This window comes from Colletotrichum spaethianum, assembly GCF_022836535.1.
Source record: "Colletotrichum spaethianum MAFF 239500 DNA, contig10, whole genome shotgun sequence".
Lineage (NCBI taxonomy): Eukaryota > Fungi > Ascomycota > Sordariomycetes > Glomerellales > Glomerellaceae > Colletotrichum > Colletotrichum spaethianum.
Genome location: NW_026054780.1, coordinates 1,107,322 through 1,124,552, shown reverse-complemented (window position 1 = coordinate 1,124,552; position 17,231 = coordinate 1,107,322). Strand labels below are relative to the sequence as shown.

At 49.0% G+C, this 17,231-nt stretch overlaps 3 protein-coding genes across 3 annotated transcripts; all 3 read right to left on the bottom strand.

The window, feature by feature from the left end:
• Positions 1-5,169: 5,169 nt before the first annotated feature.
• ColSpa_04852 (uncharacterized protein) lies at positions 5,170-6,370 on the bottom strand (the record flags this gene model as incomplete). The annotated part of the gene is made up of 2 exons (XM_049271064.1): positions 5,170-5,788; positions 5,850-6,370. 2 exons carry the CDS (start codon positions 6,368-6,370, stop codon positions 5,170-5,172), a joined length of 1,140 nt encoding a protein of 379 aa, XP_049127021.1.
• Positions 6,371-7,727: 1,357 nt separating this feature from the next.
• Positions 7,728-8,702, bottom strand: ColSpa_04851 (uncharacterized protein; the record flags this gene model as incomplete). The annotated part of the gene is made up of 3 exons (XM_049271063.1): positions 7,728-7,961; positions 8,018-8,483; positions 8,536-8,702. 3 exons carry the CDS (start codon positions 8,700-8,702, stop codon positions 7,728-7,730), a joined length of 867 nt encoding a protein of 288 aa, XP_049127020.1.
• Positions 8,703-10,113: 1,411 nt separating this feature from the next.
• Positions 10,114-10,515, bottom strand: ColSpa_04850 (fumagillin dodecapentaenoate synthase; the record flags this gene model as incomplete). The annotated part of the gene is made up of 1 exon (XM_049271062.1): positions 10,114-10,515. The coding sequence occupies one exon, from the start codon at positions 10,513-10,515 to the stop codon at positions 10,114-10,116; it is 402 nt and encodes a 133-aa protein (XP_049127019.1).
• Positions 10,516-17,231: the final 6,716 nt, after the last annotated feature.

Below are 17,231 nucleotides of genomic sequence, written 5' to 3'. Positions count from 1 at the left end.
AATATCACATGTATTCGTACCTTGCAAGATTGAGTCTATCCATACCCAGTCTTTCATACATCTTTCCCCTACGTCGCACAAAAAATATTTCCCGGGTCTTGTCAAACATCCAGGGAACGGATGTTTCACCCACAAGTCGAAACGGTTGATGTAAGCAACGTAAATCGGTCTCTGCTGCATGATTGTGTTTATGTTAAGCCATCACGTAACCCAGCCACAAGGGATCAAGGGGCCTATGACTAACAATTACAACTTGAGTGAGCTTTCATTCATCGTTACAGTAAAGAGAAGGACGGTTCTTTGTACGTTCTTGCAAGTACTCTGGTTCAACCGTCAGGAATTAGTTGATTCGTTTCCTAATGGCGGATTCAAAGGCGAACCAGATTCCTTTGGTAATAGATTCACAACTTGCGAAGTCCTGGATTGAGGGGAGGTGGGAAACAATTTCACGAAGGGCTTGGACTTATACCAGCACTGAAGGACTCAATTCTGTTCTGGCCAGGATCGCCAACTAATCGTCACCAGCTACAAACGATAGATGTAGTTGGGAACTGCACATAGAATCTCGCCGCTCAGTATGCTCCCTCTCGCTTGGCCCACTTGGGCTGCGGTGCAGGCTCAACCTTCCCAAAGCCAGTCGCGCTGACCATGCCAACCTCCCACTTGAGACCCTCGATCTTGGCGCCACCCTTTTCCATGGCCCAGAGAGTAATGCCGAGGTGGTTGGATCCCTGATAGTTAAGAATGCCTTCAGGTACGGGGAATCGAGTCTGTGGCCCGACATGGTGGACGAACTTGCCATATTGGTAGCCGTTGACAAAGATCTGGGCGCGATAGGCAGACGTCGTGGTATTGGCAAATGTCAGGGACAGAGGGACATCGAAGCCAGTGGGGAGGTTGAGGTCAAAGGTTGTTGAGTAGTAGGCGATGCCGGCCTGCTCGATTCCAGCAGTTGGACCCTTGCTGTCCTCCCAAGATTCGGAGGGAGGCTCGGGCCAGTGATAGCCCTGGCGCTCGATGAACAAGCCGCCTTCGTTAAGGGGACCACGCTCTCTGTCAGCGTAGTCTTCGCCGCCGAGGTTACCGGTGATTTTCCACTTGATGTCGGACTGCTCGTGGCCAGCCAGGTTGTAATTGAGAATGCCGCGGGGGTTTTTCTGCTGCTCCTCGCCGACGACCCAGTTCCCGTTCAGACCCATGTGGTCAACAACAACAGTGAAGACGTACTCGTCGTCCTTGGTCAGCCTGGGCAGGGTGAAGGTGCTGTTGTGGGCAGGGGTAATGGCGTTTCCGACCCAAGAGCCAATGAACTCGTCGTTCAGCCAGATGGATGCGCCGTACGCGTTGCCCCCCTGGGTGGTGATGTTGAACGTTGACTCTGCGCCGTTAGCTTTGAAATGACCGCGATACAGCAGCGAACTAGTGTGGTAGCCGTAGTCGCCGCCGTACAAGCTAGTTGGGGTCTTGAGTGGGTTGGCGGTGTTGTATGTCTCGTTGAGGTCGGCGTCAGTCCAGAGTTTGTCCGAGTAGTCGGACTTGATCTCGGGCAGACTATCGACGTACTTCCAGGTCACCTGACTCAAGCAGGGAAGCTTAATCTCAGGAGTAGTGAAGTCGATGATTGCTGTCACGACTCCGTAGTCATTTTGCTTAAACTCCAGAGCCTTACCGTTAAAGTTCAGGCTCTTGAGAGACGCTGGGGCGCCGCCAACGACTTCAATGGTGGTGGTGCTGTTGACATCGCCGGAAAAACTGAGTGAGTCATCGCCAACTATGACGTTGCGGACAAGGTAGCCGGCCTTGATGATAACGTCGGAGGTGGCGAAGTCGCCGACCTCCGGGGGGACCCAGAAATTGTAGGCCTCGTTGCGGGCTAGGAAGTTGTCAGTTACTTGGCGAGATACTTAATGCTTATTGGTGGCATACTCAGGAGATAGACGTAAAGGTTTCCGTGCACACGAACGACCTTGCGCTCATCCGAGACAGCCCATCCAAGAACAGTGTAGCCGTCTTTTTGCTCAATACTGACATCGGAACCCTCAATAACGTTCTCGTCCGTCACATCCACTTGCTCCCCCTCGACGGCTAGTTCGTGGTGCTCATCGGCACCGCCATAGAGTACAAGAACAGTCTTGTCCTCGTACTTCTTCCTAAGCGGGTGTAAGTAGAGATCTTTGGCCACTTCTTGGCGGGATTACCAACCAAGTGAAGATCTCAGCGGTGGAGTACACTAAGTTCTTGTCAGCAATGGGGTAATCGCTGACATGGATCTTTGAGTCTCTCCTAGTCAAGTACAGGCTGTCGCTGAGCTGGGGCACTTCAAGGTTTCCAAAGCCAACAGTCTCGACCTTGAGCTTGTAGGCCACCGTCTCGAGTGAGTCATATTGGGTGTGTCTGACAGATACGTTAGCTGGTGTCAAAGGGCAAACGATATCATGAACATGCCTTGCGATGTAGAACTTTGTCGAGTTGGTCGTCGCAGGAGTGACCGTTATTGCTTTGTTGTTCGTCCACTCGAGTGAAGAGTTGTATCTATCAGCCTCCAGGTAGGTGGGGGATACGTGGAGGAAGTTGGACTGCAGCTTGGTCTCGCTGTACTTCTCGCGGTTAACGAGACGCTCCTCAGTGATCTGCGCACCGTAGTCGTAGGAGGTATAGCCGTCAGAATGGCCGAGGTTTCCCCAGTTTGTACCGCCCCAAGTCTATTCAGAGTCAGACAGGCGCATAAAGAGGTAAAGATAATGCTGAGCTTACCATGTAGACATTAAAGATAGTAGTGCCAACAGCATAATTGTTCTTGTAAAGAACACGCTCAAACTCGTGGTTAAGAAGTGCTGCGCAGTACTCGAAGCCAGCCCCACCCCACGGCTGGAAGCCACCACCTTGGAACTGGAAGATGTCAGTAAATGCGGTTCTTAGTGATGTGAGCTGTCCATGCCATACCTCAACGATGGTATAGGGGGAAGTTGGCGCAATGCGATTGTTAGTAGCAAGCCAGTCTGTAGGAAGACCGTTCGTGGGCCAAACGGTAGGGTTCCAGCAGTCAAAACCCAGCGGGTAGGCGTCGTGGCCGTAGATGTCGACTTTGGCTGGTGTCAAGGCAGTAATGGCGCCAAGTTGCCAAGCTTCATTGTTGACGTAGGGAACAACGACGCCTTGGCTACGGAACTGGCTGTCGACGTACTTCCAGTAGTCATAGTCTGGGAACGGGTACGGATCGACAGCAGCATTGTACTCGTTCTCCATCTGGAAGAGAATGACGGGACCACCATTGGTGATTTGCGCTCTGGCTATGATGCTGCCGAGAGCGGCTGTATAGCTACTTCTGTCAGTGGAAGTTATTACAGGCGCCCGTCCCTTCCTTACTTGTCACTGGCCTTGAGGTAAGCCTCATCACCACTTCGTAAGGCTCCCTGAACTCGTTGAAGCCAGCCTGGAAGACCACCTCCGCTGACTTCTGCATTGATGTACGGTCCTGGGCGCTGAAAGTCAGGTTAGTTCATTGATCTTGTCAGAGTGGTGGTGGTAAATCTTGCAGCAAAGAGGTATAGACCAGCTCTCTCAGCGGCCTCAAAGAGCGGCTCCAGAGCGAAGATGCCCTCAGCGCGGACTTCTCCCGGCTTAGCCTCGAGCAGGCCCCAGTTCACGTAGAAAGAAACAGAGTTATATCCAGCTGCCTTGATTTTCTGCAGAATGTCGAGCCAGAGGGAGGGGACCGGCAATCTGGTTTCGACCTTTAGCATCTCATCCGATGAGTGCAGCACAAAGCATTGTTCATTACCTAAAGGCGTGAAATTCAGCGCTAAAGATCATTAGTCTCTTGCGGTTGATGAACAAGCTTTTGTCATCCCAAGTGACCTAAATTTGTTAATAAACTCTTCATTACTTCAGGATAAGTCAAGGTTTATGTAGAGAGCTAAATTAACCCCTGATGTTGTTGAGGAAACTCACAATGTCTTGCTGTCTCCCATTCAGAAGCTTCAGGTTTGTTTCAATGGCTCCAGCACTGATCCCGTCAAGCCAAGCGAGAGCCAGTAGGGAGAGAGATTTAAAACGGGATAGTAACATTTTGATCGGAGCGCTGTAGTATGGATAGAGCCCAATTGCAGCGGTACACAGTCTATGAGAGCAGAACGTGAATCATTCTGAGTTTCGAGTAGGTGGAACCATTTTTTATTTGACATGAAAAACACAGATTCGATCTTTCCAAGCGACGGACGGGAATGTCACCATCTCTATCCCCGTCTCCACGTAGCGGCGGTATTATCGGCATTGCTGCCTCTTGACTGGCCAGTAGACAGACATCAGGTACTGCATTGCCTTGATCTAGAATCTCACCTGAGCAAACTTCCCCACTCTCCAACTCCACCTCTGTTTGTCTATCCAAACGGGCCCACGGGGAAAGATATGACATGACGTGCATGAAATGCACCATAATGGTAATTGACCAGCCATGAGAAGAAATGGAGAGCGGCAGAGGCTTGGGAGCTTCACCGCATCTCCAACCAAACCCCCAGTCTCCTTCCCCGCTCGAACAGCCCCGCGTTTGGCAGTTAACCAACCGTTCGTCCCTAGTCTCCCAACCGATCATGGGGTTCCTTGCGGCGCTTACGCCACCTCCAACGGTCCGTATGTCCAGGGAGTCCAGGAACGCATCGAAATTTCCGTCCATACAATGCGGGTAATAGGGCCTCGCGGAAGCGGGAAAACAGGAAGAGCACAGCATGATCTTGCGTTGATCACTCTGCAACTCCAGAGCTGACACATGTAATTTGTTAAACCAGACAAATTTTCCAGACTCGTTGAAAACGCAGCCCCAATCTGGAAGGCAAGAGCCCGGACTCGAGAGGCCAGCGGCTGGTCACAACCAAGAGGCCGCATCAAGGTGAACCAAGGACTAATACACATCAGGCTCATTGCGTCACGGAAAGAAAAGATCAATTTTTCCGTGGTACGGGGAGACAAATCTTGGCTGATTTGTTGATTTGGAGAATAACAACTCAGTCAACCAAGTGGCAATACGTGATCGTTGTAACTGTAGTCTCCCATTATGGCGTTAACCGCACTACAAGTAATTACTGGATTTCATTTTTTGTGTACAAGTTATTGAGAATTCCCGTGCATTTCTAAGGATATCAACCATTATATGCAAAAAAACATTTACAAGACTTATGCCTGCTTGAGGCCCAGCAGCTCCGTAAGTTTAAGCATGCTGACGGTAACCTTGTTGGTGGTGCTAGGAGGCAAGACACCGGCACCCATAATCAGTAGATAGTCGGGGTCCTCCTCCATGATCCGCAAGTTGCGCGTGTAGGCGCTGGCCTCGGGAGAATCGTAGGCCACCCAAGCAGTAGGGTCACCGCCACGACGGTTGACGAAGAGAGGAGCACTATTGCTGCTAACGACAATAGTACCATTGCAGCCGCCCACAGGAGACCAGACAACGTTGGGGCTGTTGATTGGAAAGACACCGCCGTTAGTGCTGTTGATGTAGTAGTCAGGGGCGTCGGCGAACTTGCGAGGGTCCTTGGCGATGCGGTAGTAAATGGGGAATGAGTACGGAGTAATGATGTCGGCACCACCCCACTCGAAAGTATACATGTAGTCGCCGTTGGCCAGCTGAGTGACAAAGGGCATACCGGGACGATCGGTGTATCTGGGGTAGGAGACGTCGACGACGACTTCAGACCAGTTCTTGAGGTCCTTAGTTGTCTGGTGGGAAATTTCCTGCCCGTGCTCAGACGAGCGTTGGTCGGCATAGTACAAGATTAGATCGTCCTCAAAGATACTATAGAGCAGGTTAGCGTGCTTGAACCATAGGCCTGCTGGCCAAAGCACCGTAAACTTACAGGATGAAAGGCTCCCATACGGGAGTCTCCTCGTTGTTAGGGATGGCACGGCCGCCGCGTGCGACGTGGGAGAGAAACTCCCAGGTGCGGCCTTTGTCCTGAGAGGCATACAAGTCGATTTGGGTCTCGCTGAGGTCGGTGGGGATACTGTTACCGGCCAAGAGGATAGTTCCTGCAGGGTAGCCAGCAAAGTCTTGACGAAGCTCGTATAGGAAGGGCTGGTAGCGCAACCCCCAGTTGTTAACCTGATCGTGGGCCTGGCCAACTTCCTCCCAGGTGAGGCCACCGTCGATAGATTCGTAGATAGGGAACCAGACCAGGGGGGGTTCAGGGGAGTAGTTCTCCCAAGTGCCCAGAAGGCGGCCGTCGTCAAGCTGGACGGTACGTGGGTACAGAACGCGGGGGTCCGTGTAGTTATCGGGCGGCTGAAAGATGAGGTTTCGCTCAAAAGTCTCGAGGGCCGAAGCGAGGCCGCAAGAAAGAGCGCCGACTGCGGCAATGAGGGCGGACCGGAGCATCATGTTTCTGTTGACACTCGACGATCTTTGCGGGATGAGATGCGGCTGGAGAACAAAGTCGGAGGAGAGCGTATATTTTGCCCAGACCGAGTCGAAGGTGCCTTTATATGATTGTGTCGGAGAATGTATCCCTCGTTGCCGAAGCCATATCCTTGATTCCAGAGGAGCCATGGACATGGGGTTGGTGACTATTCAAAGATGCGCGATGCAACATGGCCCGAGCTACGAGCTCTGGCTCGGTTACCTCGGTGGCCATGTGGTGATGAACCATGATCTTCTTCCCCACTCGCGCAAATCTTCCAGACTGGAGAGCCTGGAGACACCCGAATGAGAGACAAGCAAGGCCTAGGCTCTACAGGCTGTCGAAAGTGTGAAGCAGAATTGAACTAGGAGCATCGTTGCGCAGGAAAACCTGTGACACTACAGTATGCGCTCCAAACAAACGGCATTCGGTCCAAGATGATGATGAAAGATGCCGGGATTCACGACAAGCTACTGCCGAGACTAAAAAAATAAGATTGGGATTGTGGGAGCCGGGCCAATGTTGTATCGAGGTGCGCCGTGCTGAGTCGCCCATTTCAGTGAACCCCAAGAGTTGTCTGTGGGGTTCGTGCGGGGGAATGGAGTCGAGTATCGGGTACGTGTGGCTGGCAGACCGAGATGCGCACCAATCATACCTGTTGATGATCAGACCGTGAAGTTAACTCTTGGCCTAGTTTGTTTCCTGGTTCACGATATGTATGGGTTGTGAGTTGATGCCAATGAGGTAAGGAGAAGCCATGGTTCGCCAAACTGCTCAATTTCGATAATGCGTCAGACTGGCTCAGTCAACCTGGTCCAGGTTCCGTCTGCTGCATTTGCATCGTGACGAACTCATCTCCTCTTGAGTACCTGAATTTTGAGTTGCACTATTGTAACTAAACGAGGCACGACTTAAGAGAAGTTTACCGTTCGTGGGCTAACATCAGTCGTTGTCCTACTCAACACAATCAACTGAAGCAACATGTTCGTTAGTGATCTGCTGCAGAATGTCGCACAGGTAGCCAAACCAAGGTCGGGCATCATCTTGTTGCGTCAACCGAACTCCTAGATAGATCATTCTGAACGCATCTTTGAGAACGGGGAGCGTGCGAACAAAACTAAATGAATTCATTAGATTTATACTATGGTTGTTGAATGGTATACTAATCTCTATGGGTATCTCATGCTTTCTATCTAGATGTGTAAGCCTCGCAACACGTCGCCAAACCTGATGTCGACACTCCCAATCTATTATTCCGTGTATTTCAATCTTCTCCTCATTCCTTCTTGGGACATTCGGGTTCTCTGTTAATGACCGTCTGTATGAAGTTGTTAATTCTTATGCAGACTGACTATTGACCACAGTCTTGGACCGGTAGTGAGCTTTGGAGAGTGAGTACTCCTCCTTGATAGTCAGAACGTAGAGGAGAGCCAAGATAACAAACGATATCCAGCAGCCCAGGAAAACGTCAATAATCCCGAAGAAATCATAAAGACCGAAGAAAAAGATGACCATGAACCAAGCCGCGCGCACGAGGTACAGTGAGGAGCAGACAACAAGAATCTGGGCAGCCTGGGAAAAGTACGGTTAGTTTTGAGGCGCCAGCCAATCTTGAAGACACAACATACCTTTTGCACAGGGCTGCCACGGGCCTTCATACGGGACTTGGCGGAGTAGACGATGGAACCAATACCACAAAAGACTAAGAGACCCGCGATAACGATGGTGAAGCAACTGGCGACGAGGTACATGATCCGCGCGTTGTCGTCCCAGCTTGGAGAGAGGCTGTTAGCCAGCCAGAGACACCAAGTGACAGTATTGAGGACAGCAAGAAAGCCGGAGACGCCAAGGACCACTATGCGGCCTTTTCGGTAAGCGCTAGAGTCGTCCTGACCCTCGGTTCGGAGCTGTGTCAAAGCGTGGGCCAGGTAGAATAAAGCAAGGAAAATGGCAATAACGGCCCATATCTCAAACATCGAGCTGATGTACCCAAAGGCGAAAGAAGCATCACGTGCCTGGAAAACGAGCCAGCCGTGGATATCATCGTAGTAAGCCGTAAAAATAATTTGCTGGAGTAATCGTAGGATTTGAGCTCTGCAGCGACGTTTTAGTCCACCTGATGGATTAATTGTACGGAGCGACTTACGATCCCCAAAAGCCCGAGGCTATCTTGGTGTAATCGACCCATCGGCGGGTGTTGTCGTGGCTATAACCAGGCCTGCGGAAGAGGAGCCCGAAAATGACAAGTGCAGGGATAGTAACCAGCAGGATAAGAACAATCCGTACGATAAAATAGATTTTGAATGAAAACATCTCGAAAGGTTGTTCTGAGCCTATAACTCTCCTCCTCTTTTCTTCCTATTGCTTTTTTTGAATTGCGTTGCTCTGTTGGTCCGATTTGACGGTTTTTGTACTGCTTTGTGGAATTGTCGGGATATTGATGTTCATGACGTACCTTGAGGGATAGTTAACATCAAACAAGAACTCGGGAGAATAAGTCTTTTAAGTGTTCTCGGGATTGAAACCCACAATGACCCAAAGGTCCTTCTGTTGATAAGTTTTTCACATCAGCAGCTAGACAGGCGACAGGCCTCTTGTGGTTGTGTTGTCCACTCTAGGCTGCCACTGTTCACCTTGGCCGGGCGATGGCTGTGCCGCATAGCGGCAATGTAGAACCGTGGTAACCATTGCCCGCAGCCACCATAGGCCCCTATAACGCTTGATTAGGTAAGGTGCCGTGAACAAGCAAGTGAGAGGAGGCGGTCTGTCCGATCGGCCACATACCCCTGTGGTGCAGCCGCCCGACAATCTCCTCACTAACGAGGAAGAGGGCAATATGCCATTGGATGCAACACATAGCTACGCCCCTCTTTTGTCGCCCTGGGACTGTCAGTGTGGGGGAGGGCATGCAGGGAAAAGCAATGAAATATCTCACATCTCTGAAAGACGGCTTCGTCGGCAATGGATAAAGGGACGGACTTGACTCTACCCTGTGGTACTGACATCGCATGCTGCAATAAGTAATTGAACGGCCGTGAGTACTTCCAGGGCTTCAAGGTCATTGGCCTAAGACCCACGTTGGAGGGCATGATGTGAGTTTGAATAGGTAACTTTGATGGTGGGATATTGCAATTAGTACAAGCGTTAAACATAGGCCGTCCACAGCAAAGCGGCCAACCAACGACACTTTCCTCCGGCACAAACAGGGTCATGTAGCCATTTATCGTCAGACCTTAGCGTTCAATCTTGTCGAACAGCTACACTGTTGGTAGGATCCTGGAGACCATTTCCTCCAGCCTCGGTCTCAGCCAATCACCACTGCATACCCGACGAACTTGCATGAGTGACTGATAAGAAAGTAACGGGCTAAGAGAGTGTTGTGATACTCGTTGATCAAGACATTTCTGTGTCCAATCTCGATACCAGAACGAGAACTGCGCTGTCTGATCAGGTTATAAGAAGGAAATCGCAATTAATGGGCTATTTTATATAGTGGTAGCAGTAAGAAGAGCTCTCGCGTGAAGGTACCTGCCTTTCTTTACGGAGAGCACGTTCGACGCCGACTGTGAGGAGCGCATAGGACTGACCATGTTATTCCGCCAGTTGTCAGGACCTATGGGGTTCTCTCGGAGACTGTCAGGCCCGTCACGGACGAGAACATGGTTATCTTGTCGGTACCGCGCTTGCCTTCGGGCAATAGATTCGACTCGAATAACATGGCGTGTTAGTCTTCCGCAGTCCCGCGTACATGCTCAGAGTGGTAGGCGAAATTGACCTGGAGAATTCTGGCGAAGTGACCGTCCGCCTTAAGGGCGTCACATACTCGCTTTAGAGCTGGCTGTTGCTCAGACAATGTCAAGCTCACAGGACTGTTGTAGCAAGCAACTTGAACTGTGGGCTCCGACTCGAGGTATGGGGCAATAGCGTCGGCTGAAACGTGGACAGCAAGCATGCCCAAGAGCTGTCCTGGATTGTGGGACTGAGAGGCCAAACCGCTGAAGTAAGCAATCTTGATGCCCTCTTCAGGAATCAACAGTCCAGCGACAACCGCTGCAGCGATCTCTTCTGATGAGGGACCAATCACCCTTGAGGCCGAAATGCCCCATTGGCTGATAACTGCCAGCATCGCAATTTGGCGTGCTGTGACTGATAGTTGGGAGAACTCGGGCAATCTCAACGTCTCGGAGATTCCTTTCTCTGTATGTCCCGAAAGAAAGAACCACTTGGGTGCGCGTTCAAGATTTTGAACCGCGATTTCTAGTGACTCGATGACGGACTTTGCCAGTGGAAAGCTGTCGATGTAATCAAGTTTCTGAGGCCATTGCGCTGCATGACCAGTGAAGATGAAGGCAACTCTTGGAGGTTCAGCCTTCTATAACTGTATCCAGGCAGCCAGCCAGTTTAATCAACTTACGATTCGAAACTAGAACAAATGCAAAAGATATATATCGGACCCTGGTGACCGCTGTGGAGGTTTCATACGTCGGCAGCAGGATTGAGCGGGCTCGGGAGAAAGTGGCAATTCACCTTCGATTACGTGCACACCCTGCTGCTAACACTGAGCCTTCTCCCTTGAGACGAACTTTTCGGAACCGCCCGCTGCTGTGCCGCTTTATGCCTGAGGAGAACAGGAGCCACGTCTTAAGGTGGTATATGTGCTTTTGGGTAATGATAATCTCTAGCCGAGTTAAGACGGCAAGGGAATTCGCCAATAAGACAAGGGTGTGTACTACCAGAGACCACATTCGCCCTCCAGAAGGGCCATCAAAATATGTTTACTGCTTGTGGGATTCAGCGCCAAGTTACTTGGCGCTGGGTAGCCAAGACTTGTTCGTATGTCTTGGAGCATGAGAGGGGAGCTATTGAGAGGCCAAGAACAGCGTCAATGGTCTAATTTATCAAATCAAGAGGTCTCCAACCGCTAGCTATGTCGGCTTAGTGAGGATTTTGAAATACTGCAGACGCCCTTGGACCCGAAATCAGCATCCGTGTGAGAAACAATCGCAGCATAGAGAGGCTGAACTATAGGAAACCCGCTGTGCCTCGATGACACGTTTGTATTGTCTACCTGCGGTTTTTTGATAGATGACTCAACGATCGGGTAGGCATCAGCGCCCTTCTCGGCCAGGTAGAAGGTGAACCAAGTTCATCTTGTCATGGCTGCAGACACCTAAGGCGACTATAGCCAGACTAGTAACGTTTGCATGAGGTGGTGGGTTGCGCGGCCCGTTGCAGGAGGCTGCACTAATTACTACCCCCAGCTTCATCAGATCGATGTTTCTATGCCCCTCAGAAAGTAGCTGTCTGCGGGGATCTTAAGCGAGTGCGAACATGGTGCAGTTGAAAAACAAACAGTCTTGGCCTTTTGTCTTCATCTTGGCTACCAAAGTTCTTAACGAGCACAGCCAAACAACAACTTTCTCTCGTTGTCAAAACAACACCACTCGCCGGTGAGTTCGGGGTCACAGAGTCCCGTTTCTTTGCGAGCCTCAATAGATCCGATTTCCATCGTCTGCGGTATTCTGTCATCAAGTAACGAAGAACTCATCACCTGCTTTCTCCAACTTTCTCAGAGTCGGGGGACGAGGTGAAAACGCTTGCCATGGCGGAGGTTCCAGAAGACTGGAGCGTCTGGCTGTTTGAGCCGTCGCTACCAACGGCCATTGTTGCGACCGTTGTGTACGCATTAGCAACCATCTGGATCACCTACTTGACTTGCTTCAGGTACCGGGCGTGGTTCTTTGTATGTGTACCTATTGGCGGTTTCTGTCAAGTTACTGGCTATGCGATGAGGTCCTACTCAACACGTGATCACCAGAACATTGTGAGTTGCTGGGGCCCTGAATTGATGAAGTTTTTCTCAAGATGACCTGCGCTTCTGTCATTTTGCCACTCATATAGCTAATTCGATACACCGCTCTTCTCTAGGGCATCTTCGCGTCCAGCACTTCCCACATCGTTCTCGCCCCTATCTTCATTGCCGCTGGAAACTATATCCTGATCGGGCGGCTGATCCGTGCTGTTCTACCTCCGACGCACCATAGAATCTTTAAACTGCCTGCCCGGCTCTTGACAAAGATTTATGTCGCTATTGATATTATCTGCATGTGCGTGCAGTCCTCTGGGTCATCATTAGCTAGTGGGGTTGGCTGGACAGGTCGGCTTGCTGGCATTGGAATTAAGATCCTGCTCGCTGGACTGTCTCTCCAAATTTTGGGCTTCTCGACATATTTGTGCATCTTGATGCGTTTCCACTTCTTATCTCGAACGATGGCTATATCTCAAGCACCGGCCGGCTGGCTAAAGGTCCTCAAGGCTGTTTACATCTCCAGTTTCTTGATTTTGGTAAGTTTTACGTATCCTCTTCACTATAGATACTCAAAAACGTTCCCTACCGCCTCTAGCAAGTAAGTAGCGGAGTGCAAAACCGATCGCTGATGAATATGGTGAAAGGTCCGTTGTATATTTCGAATGGTCGAGTTTGCGGAGGGTCAAGAAGGATATAGCTTACAACATGAGTGGATGTTTTGGGTCTTTGAAGGTCTACTCATGATAATAGCCCTTGCGATCTTCTGCATTTGGCACCCGAGTGAGTATCTGGGCAGTGCTGGCGCATCGGAGAACCGAGTCTCCAGTTTATTAAGGCAAGCAACAAACACCATCAACCAATAGACCAAGACAACGAACTAGACAATATACGGCGAAAGTCTAAAACCTTGAAGATAATGGAATGTGGAAAGACGTCGTCAATAAATTGGGTTAGACAAATTGATAAAATAAAAGACGGGAGAGAACACAGGAGAGACCATGCAGATTCGAGACCCATCTCCAAGGCAATCTCACGTGGCAAGCCCGTCGGTGATAGCAGAAATTGTGGTAAGCTCAATGTTTTAATGGTAGTACCTACCGTCTCTTTTCCATCCAGAGTTCCCAATGTCTGGGGTCAGAAGCACAGTTCTTGAAAGCCGCTTATTTTGTTGGTTCAGTCGTTGAAAGTCCAGATTTTGCATCATACTATGAGAGCGTGAGGTCATGATTTTCCTCCAATTGCTCCAAGGCTGCTCCAAACAATGAGGAGATCTGTGCGAGTGATTACGGTGTGGGCCCAGACGTGTTCATCGAGATAGTGTCAAAGATTTTCTCTCTGCATGGCCATGTATGGACATCGGCAAGGTTACCAAGCTGTCTATGAATATAGCGCATGATGTTTCGAATAAGCCGTAAACCTATCAAGTTCAACTTGGAGAACTTACCCGCATGAACGTTTGGTTTCCCTTCTTCTTTTATTGAGAAAAGAAGCTAGCCTTTGAAATGTTATGGAGCTGCTTAGAAAAAATTGGCTTAAAGGCAAGTTTCTTCGTATGTTCAGGTAGCCGCAGACTAGCTAAAACCTAGGTAATGCTAGAAAAACTCTTGTACAGACTGGAGGTCAGCTGTTTCGGATAAGGCGACTTCTTTTACCCTTCGAGATGTTCTTTCATCAGTTACCTTGATAATTTGAGGGGATGTGAACATTCGTGGCTGATCAAGGTTTACTTCGAGGCTGCTCGACAACGAGCAGAGAAAGCTTTTTGTCAAACCCGAGCAGCTCGTAGACTCGGCTCTTATTCAATACATCTCGACTAAGTTTTTGTGAACCAGTACTAGAAGCCGCTAATGAAGGGACTTATCGGCGAACCCATCATCAACACGTGGTCCATACATCTGCGCCCGTTGAGCTAGTAGTTAGTCTGGTGGGTACCAGACTCAAGGTATCCACCACATCCAACGTCAGCACTACGAACTTATATATCAGACTTCAGAGAAAGGCAAGATATAGTCACTGGTTGAGCAATACAAGATATAGACACGAAGTAAAAGACACCAACTAGCAAACTCAAAACAAGTTATTGATCTGCTTGAAGTATCCTATCAAGTGACTGGTGAGGTACAGTGAGGACCCTATGGTATCCAACCGGAGCACAGTGTGCCTTGGGAAAAGCCTCTAGAAGCATTATACAATTATATAAATATATCTAGAATTGGGTATCAAGATATAAGTTTTTACTAAATTTACATTATTTAACTTATATAAGAATACTTTCATGTATTTAGATTTCTTTTTAAAGACCTATTATAGCTTATATACTACTTTCTCAAAAGAGCCTTGGAGAGAAAAAATGTCTTAGTAGCAGGACAGTGTTAGCCCTACTAGATTTATCACTGTAATCCACTATACTCTAAGACCTTAAAGATCCTTCTTGTTTAATACAGTATAAGTATATATCTAGCTGTTTAAAAAAAAAAGAATATTAGATAATATTATTTATACTTTGTTCTTACTTACTGTATTCTTTAACCATTTTTAAGAGTTAGCAAAGGGCCTATTTATACTTATAGAAAGTATGGGTTCTAGGTGTACACTGTGGTCTGTTCGAATACTTTTGGGTCCTTACTGTAATGATAAGGGCAAGCATCGATCGATGGAATACATATCATGCAGGGCGACTCTGTGGAAAAGAAGAGAACGTTAGAGAATCCGTTGTCGATTTGTCTTCAAGTACTTCTAATCAAGTATAGTCAATTGGCTAACGTTTTCTCTCCATTCAAGTTTGAATGCACGAAGCCAAAGCCGTATGGCAATCGACGTGAAGCTGCGAAAACAATCAGTGTGCTAGGAGGCATGTCATTAATGGAACTAAATGGGTGGAACAAAATGAGGAAGGTAAGTGTGTCCGGAGATTAACATTATATCTGCTACAAATACTTGTGCTTTTCCATCGATTGTGGCGAGATACCATGCGGGACACGGTCAGTGAAGCTTGCGAAATTTCCTCGCCCATCCAATGATGAACTGAAATCTGTAGTACTTCTGTTTCCCATTCGTCTGGACTGTGCTAGAGGTACCGGCAGTCTGTATCGTTAGCGTACGTGAAACCTAGCGCTCTTGTCGTGTACGGATTGAAATGCAGAGTAGAAATGGGTTCTTTCATGGGACAGCTCTTTTCTGGCGTCTTGCCGCAGTCAATGGGATGCGCAGCATACTTGCAACATATTAACGACCAGTAATTCAGCCCACCTGCGGGACAACTGCAATCCCCCCACCACCAACTTTGCTTCTTCTCCGACCAATCATTAACAGCTCTAGCCTTTTTATATTGTTTTCCCCCAGTTACATGAATTCTACATTGCCTTCAATTCCGATATCACCAAATTCATTCAACTCTGGCTGGTCAGCCACCTCCTTCAGGTAGTCGATCATCCAGTGATCGTATGTAATATATACGGCTTCTCCTGCGAGTGCCATACAAGGGACCTTGGTAATATTGGGAAGCTTCGGACTAGGCTGTTTTTCTCGGTTGTTTACATTTCCGGAGACCTAGCGTGTTGTCGCTCAGGGACTTGATTGGGGTATTGAGTTCCGTGGAGATTGAAACGGCAGGCTCATAGTCAACAGGTATGTGGATAAGGCACTAAGGATTGACGACACTACTAGCGAGGCCGTGGCCATTGGCACGCAACTGAATAGTATTAGAAGTTCAAAGTTCATATTGCTTACCAAATGTTTGCGGACAGTCGTTGGATATACCAATGGTGAATTTGGAGCCTAGAGTGTGAGAGATCAGGTAAGACTGAGCACCCAATGAGAAGGGAGTATCATCTCGCATCCTGCGACGCGCGGAGAGCCAAGTCCTGCGAAACTAGCTATTTGTGTACTAGTCAAAGCTTTCAGGAGTTGATCGAGGAAAGTATAGCCGCACATACTCATTCCGGGCCATTGAGTGTGTAGTTGAGATTGAGGGTATGTGCTGTAGCCTTTTGCAGTGGTGAAGTCCATCAACCAATGCCGTGGACATGACCATCGCCATGGCGAAATTTCCCAAATTGCTGGCAGTGTAACCTTCGCATCGATGAGATATACTGGGCACCCTTGTCTAAGGAAGTAGGTTGCCCATCCGGGCCGGTTACCAGGCATGCTCAGCCATGTGGTTCCCGAAACAACGCTGCCGTGGATGAAGATCAGTGGGGTTGGCCGACGTCTGATGACTGGAGTGAGCTTCTCGACATAAAGCTTGCCGATGATGATGTTGCCTGATGCGCTTTGACGTGTGCAAAGTTTCCGTAGAACTACATTAAAACTTAAGTCGCTCAGGCCTGTGCAGCTACATCGGCAGTTGAGTTCACAACAAGTGCCCCAAGAGCGAGCACAAGCGCAATGAGTGCTCTAAGCTGGACTATGATGTAATCTTGATGCGTAGATGTTGAACAGCGAACACATGCCGAATGATGAGCTACAGGCGTGCAGTCTTTCTCATCAGACTTGTTGCTCAACAAATTGTGGCCAATGAACCGATATTACAGAGAAGCGAGATGTGCTTTAAGAGGGCTTTTTATGGGCTTCGCCCCTGTAGCTTGCGTTTATCTGGTCTCTGATGCTATGAAGTTGACCCTTAGAACTGTGTTGCGATCATGCCAGCGTCGAATGTGCTTCTTGCCTTCTTTATAAGGTTGAGGCCTGACTATGACTCGCGATCGCATCAGCATTTCATTCCAACTGCCCGCTTAGGGAGAACCTTAACCGTGCGCCTAGTCTAATCGGAGTATAGTATAACGAGCCGCTAAAATAGCAGCATTCCCCCGACTATGTCCATGCCGCTCCGAAATCCTTCTCAATATAATAACGAACCTTCTTACCCATGATCCTGGGCCTACTTGTCACATGGGGGAGAACCCGCGAAAGACATCGATCGAGAAATACAACTGACAACCAGGCGAAATCAGCCTGGGTTAAGCGCTATGCTGCTTCAGATTTATACAATAATATGATCAGCCTGAACGATCTCGTTTAAAGCATACTAGCCT